At 46.2% G+C, this 7,496-nt stretch overlaps 1 protein-coding gene across 8 annotated transcripts; it reads left to right on the plus strand.

Moving 5' to 3' along the window:
• Nucleotides 1–711: 711 nt before the first annotated feature.
• MRPL52 (mitochondrial ribosomal protein L52) lies at nucleotides 712–5,612 on the plus strand. Of its 8 annotated transcripts, none has more exons than XM_025296074.2 (5): nucleotides 747–1,158; nucleotides 1,266–1,323; nucleotides 1,400–1,467; nucleotides 5,003–5,074; nucleotides 5,433–5,542. In XM_025296074.2, exons 1-5 carry the CDS (start codon nucleotides 1,053–1,055, stop codon nucleotides 5,540–5,542), a joined length of 414 nt encoding a protein of 137 aa, XP_025151859.2. In that variant the 5' UTR covers nucleotides 747–1,052. The 8 variants fall into 8 exon arrangements, with proteins under 8 accessions (XP_006066578.2, XP_025151859.2, XP_006066574.3 ...); XM_006066512.3 differs by having other exon boundaries at nucleotides 905–1,158; nucleotides 1,263–1,323; nucleotides 5,003–5,067; nucleotides 5,433–5,612; XM_006066514.3 differs by having other exon boundaries at nucleotides 1,050–1,143; nucleotides 1,263–1,323; nucleotides 5,003–5,067; nucleotides 5,433–5,612.
• Nucleotides 5,613–7,496: the final 1,884 nt, after the last annotated feature.

Here is a 7,496-nt window from a genome sequence, read left to right on the forward strand (position 1 = left end):
TGCAACTCCATGAAATACAGCACTCCAGGCTTCTCTGTCCATCACTCTCTCCCTATCATTATATCTTAAAAAAAAAAAAACTTTAATTGAAAAAGTGCTAAAAAAATGTCAAAACAAATTACAAGAGTAACATCAAAGATCACTGATCACAGTTCACCTTAACAATAATACCAAAGCTTGAAATACTTCAAGAATTACCAAAATATGACACAAAGGCACAAAGTGAATGAATGCTCTTTGAAAAATCTGGCACTGATAAGACGTTCTATGCAACGTTGCTACAAACCTTCAATTTGTAAAAAAAAAAAAAAATGCAATACTTGCAAAGCACAATAAAAGTATGTCTGTAAGTGATTTAAAATAAAGAAGCCACGAGATCGGGGTTTGCCACTTACTAGTACCTGCCTCACAAGGCTTTCGCATGGATATTACACAACGTGTGGTGGTAGCTTTATAAAAATGGAATCAGAGCTTAGCGCCAATTCGGCTTCCTCCAGAAAGCCTTCTTTGACACTATACTCCAGATCAAGTTTTCATATGCTTACAAGCAACACCTACTTCCCTTCCCAGTACTCATCTCAGCTGTAATATTACTGTAATATGTATGATTACTGTCCTCTTTCTCTAGACTTGGAGCATAGGGACCTTTGCTTTGCTCTCCACACTGACTACAGTGCTCCTCACATGTAAGCTCTTCAACTTTGATAAATGAGTGAGAACTGAAACCCTAATTTTGATTCACTGTAGATTTCACTCCGGCTAAGGAAAACATGTTACAGTGAGGCTAGAAGACAGAATGAGGTCACGTGGATGTTACTCAACTGAGATAAATTTCAAAGGACTAGTGGCCGCAGCAAGGAGATAGGCTGTGGGGAGACAGTTCAGAACGGTTTCGTCTGAGAGGACGCGACTTCCACAAAGTTGTACCCAACACTAAGAACACATACTCAGAACAACCGCTCTCCTCCAAAACACCCTGGAAGCAATTTTGACCCTCTTTTCCGTACGATGAGCCAAGATGGCGGGGCCCGTGTTTGAATACCAGATTCAAGATGGCAACTTCCTGCTTCCCGCGCAGCGTCGCGCGTGGCCAACGAGGCCACGCCCACTTCCGGCTCCTGCGCCTCAGCATGGCTGCTTTGGGTATGCTGCTCTCTAGTAAGTGGGTGTGAGGTCGGTGGGCTCCGGAGTTTCCCGGGGTGGGCCGCGGATCCCTGGGCTGGCTGCGCGGCCTCTCTCCCAGCTCTGCCCCGTTTTCCCAGCAGGTGTCCGGAGACTGCATTGCGGCTCCGCGGCTCGGGCAGGCAGCCAGTGGCGACTCCGGTGAGTGCCCGTCGGGAAGAAACTGGGGGGCCAGAAGTTGGCCTCAATCCTCACCGAACTGTTTTTCTCCATCCAGGCAGGGCCTTGCTGCCAACCCCTCCGGCTACGGGCCCCTTACAGAGCTCCCAGACTGGTCGTACGCGGGTGAGCGCTGATCTGAAAGTTAACTCCACTTCGGAGATTTTCACCCTGAGGGAACGCCCCTGGACGTAGCGGAGCTGGGAGTGGGGGGAAGGAGTGTCAAAGTGGAGGTGTGTCTGAGCGGACAACTTAATGAACTTTATGTTTGGAGTTGGGAGGGAAGAAGCCCTGCTGTTTACTTTGTGAATTAAACTACACCTGTGGAAAGGAAAGCTGGACGGAACCTCTCGGCTTGTGGGGATAAGCAGAAAATAATTCTCATTTAGGGGGTCACCGGGGAGAGACAAGACTTTGTGTTGTCAAAGAGAGACGTGAATTTTTCAAAGTTAGGAAGGGGACTTCACTGGTGATTGAGTGGTGAGGACTCCGTGCTCCCAATGCAGGGAGCCTGGGTTCGATCTGATCGGGGAACTAAATCCCACGTGCCACAACTGAGAGTTTGCCTGCAGCAGCTAAAGATGCCGCAGGCCACCCACAACTAAGACCTGGTACAGCCAAGTAAATAATAAAAATTTTTAGAAAGTTAGAAAGAACTGCCCTTCTGTGTGGGGAGTACATTGTTGAGAGTTTGTTATCCTCTGAGAGAGGCTTAGAAGAGTGAGGGCAGAGCATGGTGGGTTCCCTTTGGGAAAAGTTTCTTCCTTTAAAAAAAAAAAAAAAACGCCCTAAAAAAGAAGGACCTTAGAAAATCTGAAGCCATTCCCCACTCCACTGGAACTCCAGTTCAGAGGTGGGAAAACTGCCTGGGAGCACACAGCTAGGTAATAGCAAAGCCAAGACTAGAACTGGGCAGAGACCAAGCAGGCCCCCTTCAACAGCACAGAGTATAGTTTATAGGAGTATGAAAAAGAAATAGTGAAAGTCAGTCGCACAGTCTTGTCTCACTCTTTGTGATCCCATGGACTCTAGTCCACCAGGCTCCTCTGTCCTTAGAATTCTCCAGGCAAGAGTCCTGGAGAGGGTTGCCATTTATAGGGATATAAACCTATATAATCAGATATGTGGTGGGTTAATCAGATATGTGGTGGCTGCGGAGGATGGTGAAGATTTTTTCTACTTGTTATTTACTGTAGGAAGTCTAGGATTTCTTGAGATATTGGAAGGACTCTGGAATTGATTTTTTTAATTTTTTTTTAATGCGGACCATTTTTAAAGTCTTTATTGAATTTGTTACAATACTGTTTCTGTTTTTTTATGTCTTGGCGGTTTTTTTGTTTTTGTTTTTTGGCCTCAAGACATGTGGGATCTTAACTCCTATTGTAGCACAGCACAGGCTTTGTTGCCCCACAGCATGTCCCCTGCATTGGAAATAGGATTCTTAACCACTGGACCACCAGGAAAGTCCTACAATTGATTCTTAATCCAGGATTGCTTCTCTACTTGGTAACTTTATGGCCTTGGACAAGTTACTTAATTGTATCTCAGTTTCCACTTCTGTAAAAGGATACCTATCTCAGGTGGTTCTTGTAAGGAGAAAATAAAACATCCACTGTAAAACACCTGATGTACACAGTATTGGTTCCCTTTCTTGATGAATAATATCTCTTCTTTGTCTTGCCTTCGAACTTTGGCAGCATTTTCACTCTCTTTGTAGAAAGTATCCCTTTATTCTCCATTATAAACTACTTGAGATCAAGATACTGCATTTTTCTTTTTTCCAGCAAATCAGCAGATGGTTATGAGATGTTTATTATGTGCCTACACTATTTGTATTACAGTGAAAGTAAGGGATATAGTCCTTGATCCTAAGGAACTTAAAGTCTTAGCTGGTAAAACAAAGCATGATATTTTAAAGATTAATTAATATTTCAATGCTCTGCCCCTTTCCAGAAGAATTTGAGATAGCTAAATAAGACTAAAAATAATCAGTAGTACAGTAAATGTCCCCAAGTAGTAGGTTCCTCTGTCCATGGGATTCTCAGGCAAGGATACTGGAGTGGATTGCTATTCCTTTCTCCGGGGGATCTTCCCTGAGCCAGGGATCAAACCCAGGTCTCCTGCATTGCAGACAGATTCTTTACTGTCTGAGCTACAGGGAAGCCCTTCAGTTCAGTTCAGTTGAGTCGCTCAGTCGTGTCTGACTCTTGGCGACCCCATGAATTGCAGCACACCAGGCCTCCCTGTCCATCACCAACTCCCAGAGTTCACTCAGACTCATGTCCATTGAGTCAGTGATGCCATCTAGCCATCTCACCCTCTGTCATCCCCTTCTCCTCCTGCCCCCAATCCCTCCCAGCATCAGAGTCTTTTCCAATGAGTCAACTCTTCGCATGAGGTGGCCAAAGTATTGGAATTTCAGCTTCAACATCAGTCCTTCCAATGAACACCCAGGACTGATCTCCTTTAGAATGGACTGGTTGGATCTCCTTGCAGCCCAAGGGACTCTCAAGAGTCTCCTCCAACACCACAGTTCAAAAGCATCAATTCTTCGGCACTCAGCTTTCTTCATAGTCCAACTCTCACATCCATACATGACCACTGGAAAAACCATAGCCTTGACTAGATGGACCTTTGTTGGCAAAGTAATGTCTCTGATTTTTAATATGCTATCTAGGTTGGTCATAACTTTCCTCCAAGGAGTAAGCATCTTTTAATTTCATGGTCGCAGTCACCTTCTGCAGTGATTTTGGAGCCCCCAAAAATAAAGTCTGACACTGTTTCCACTGTTTCCCCATCCATTTCCCATAAAGTGATGGGACCAGATGCCATGATCTTAGTTTTCTGAACGTTGAGCTTTAAGCCAACTTTTTCACTCTCCTCTTTCACTTTCATCAAGAGGCTTTTTAGTTCCTCTTCACTTTCTGCCATAAGGGTGGTGTCATCTGCATATCTGAGGTGATTGATATTTCTCTCAGCAATCTTGATTCCAGCTTGTGCTTCTTCCAGCCCAGCGTTTCTCATGATGTACTCTGCATAGAAGTTAAATAAGCAGGGTGACAATATACAACCTTGACGTACTCCTTTTCCTATTTGGAACCAGTCTGTTGTTCCATGTCCAGTTCTAACTGTTGCTTCCTGACCTGCATATAGTCTTTAAATGTCCCCAAATAGACAAATATTAAATGATGGAGATGCATTTCTTTCAGAAGGGAGTGACAGAGTTGAAGAGGTTAGAGAAGGGTGTCTGGGACAAGTAGGGCTGGGGTTAGGCCTAAGAATGAGAATTTGGCGGAAAGGAAAGGAAAAGAGGATATTTCATTATGGAGTGAGATAGAATTCAGCAAGGACTCAGTGGTGAGTAGAACAGTAATCCAATTGCTTGAGTGGAGTGTATCTGAAGATAAAACAGGAGATTCAGCATCACAAAGGACCTTGAATTCTAGGCTAATGATGGGTAAGTAGAGTAGGAACATGCCTTGGAGCTTATTCTTGGTGGTTCTGGCATACTTCGCCATTGAAGATGAAGGAAGTGTTCTAGGGGAATGAAGCTACAGTGAGAGGAGCTTGAGATTGGTTCTTCCCTGTTTTGCTGTCACAGCCACTTGGCCAGGGTACTGTAGGCTCTAACACTTGCCTTTCCTTTCACTTCTATCTGCAGATGGCCGCCCTGCTCCTCCAATGAAAGGCCAGCTTCGAAGAAAAGCCCAAAGGGAAAAGTTTGCGGTGAGTGGCTAGATCTCCAGCCAGGACAAACTGTAACTGGCTGGAGAACATTTAAATTGTAATTTGTCCTGAGTTGGCACCTAAGCTGACACGTACCCCTCACTTGGAGGTTTTATGCACTGAAGGTTTTAACAGTACTGTGAGAAGGGAGACTAGACTGGGGCACTCTTAAGGCAGGAACCAATGGTAGACACCCACTTTGCTTCCTTCCTCCTGCTTGCCAGCGCAGGACCTGGTTCCACCCCTTCCCCAGTCAGTGGTGTCACTTTCCAGCCGAAACCTGACTTTGATCTGTGAATGAAAGGATATATGGTGCAGAGCTCAAGCCCCAGATGTTATCCACACTGTTTTCCTGTCTGTTTCAGAGACGAGTTGTACTGCTGTCACAGGAAATGGATGCTGGATTACAGGCATGGCAGCTCAGACAGCAGGAGAAGTTGCAGGAAGAAAAAAGGAAGCAGCAGAATGCTCTTAAACCCAAAGGGGCTCTACTACAAAACCCAGGACCAAGTCAATAAAAAAGCAACTCCTGTCTCCCTTCCCAAGCCTGTCTCTGGCTTTCTTTTCTAGTACCTGGATGTGTCTTCCCTGCCAGAAGAAAGCCTTATGTTCCCCATCAGGGCAAAAGGGTGGACACCAAGAAGAACAGGCTATAAAACCACTGCCTGGAAGGGTTGACTCAGTCCCCTCACCCCCAGCTCCATTCCAGTTCAGCAGAATCTTGCTCTAGAGTATTTACTCCCTCTTTTACAAGCCATACTGGCCCTACTATGAGCAGTAGTAGCTGCTCTGCAAACATGAAAAAGGGGGCAACAGTTTCCCTGGTTTTAGCCAGGCACTCAAGCCTTTAACAGCCCATACACAGTTGAGGCCACATGCAGTAATGCATTTAATAAATATTTTGATCAAAAGCTTTCTAGCTGAGATCTACTTTTTGGCAAGAAAATAGTATCAGTTTTCCTACACTTCAGATAGATGGCCCTAGAAGATACTCCCACTGGGAAGGCGGACATGGGAAGAGCCAACTTGGGTGTTGCACGTTCTGCTAAAGAGTTGGATCCTGAGGTTTCTGTGGTTCTGACTGAATTCCAGAGGTTGGTTGGTCCAGATTTCCCGACTTCCATTTGTGTAGGGGAGCCCTGAGGTGCTCAGTGCCCCAACAGTCACTGTGTAACGGGCACCTAGTAGCCAGCATGTACTTCCATAAGTCCCTTAGCTGCACAGGCCCCAGGAAACCTTTCATTTTATTGGTCATGGCTCCCATGGATTTCTGAGAGAAAAAGGACAGTACAGAGTACTGGACTTTTCCATTTTCCTGCTGCAAAATGTGATAGTTCCTGGATCTCTAGGATTTATGGAACTTTCTACCTGAAATAATTTATGTCCAGCCTCCTTTATTCCTTCCCTTGTTTTCCCTCCCCTCTTCTCCACCCCCACCCCCCACTACCTCCTTCCTCTCTGGCTGACCAGTGCAATTCTTGGATCTTAGATTTTGCTGATGGTCGACTTTTCTGTCTCCCACACTTTTCCTGCTTCTGTTGTGTTGCTTTTCCAGATCTAGCCCTCAACCTCTTATCTGTCTCCCTTTCCCACTGCCTGCTCTGGCCGGCCCAGCCCCCTTCTCTGCATACCTCCATCTTTTGTTCTCAGAGTCTAGGCCGCCCTTGAAGGAGGAGGGTATGCTCTCTAAGGGACCGTCTCCTTTTCCAGTGTAGAGGTGGAACCCCCATAGTCCTGACTCCCAGCCCCTCTTTTCTGCAGTCTTACCAAACTTCATTTGTCTTTCCCCAGATGCCATGGCCTTGCACTCCTTTCCCGCTGTAGTTTAAGGGGCAATAGATCACAAAGGGCAATAATAAAGGGAGCACATGTGTCTTTCTACAAAGACAGGACCTCCAGATCCAATGTGGTGGGATTTGTCAGTGGGTAGTTGCATTTTGTTATTGTTGCATTTCCCCACCCCCACCCCACCCCCCGCGACCCCCTGCAGGGGAGGGACAGGTGGTTGTCAAGAATAAGGGACAAAAAATTCGATATGGTCAAGCCACAGGTCCCAGCAGACAAACCCCCAAACCAGGTCTCTTGAACATGGAAGACCCCACCACCACCATCCCAGACTGAGCTCCTTGTTTGCCCCACCACTGAGCCTAGCACTTCCCACGGAAGTGAGACAAATGCTGAAAGCAGAGGAATCAAGCCACCCAAAATATGCTTAGAAGGAAAAAGTGTCCCACATCCCGTCCCGAGTGCCCCCAAGCCCCCCGCTCTCGGCCTCAACCCCTGCAGATGGCAGCCTCCACCACAGAAAGGCAACTTAGGAGTGTTTTTTTTTTTTTTTTTAACCCGACTTTTGGCTGTAATTGGATTCAGGCTGAAACAACCACGTCCGCACTGGGAAAGGAGGGCATAGGGGCGGGGGCGGAGGGAGG

The sequence above is a fragment of the Bubalus bubalis genome, chromosome 11 (assembly GCF_019923935.1).
Source record: "Bubalus bubalis isolate 160015118507 breed Murrah chromosome 11, NDDB_SH_1, whole genome shotgun sequence".
NCBI lineage: Eukaryota > Metazoa > Chordata > Mammalia > Artiodactyla > Bovidae > Bubalus > Bubalus bubalis.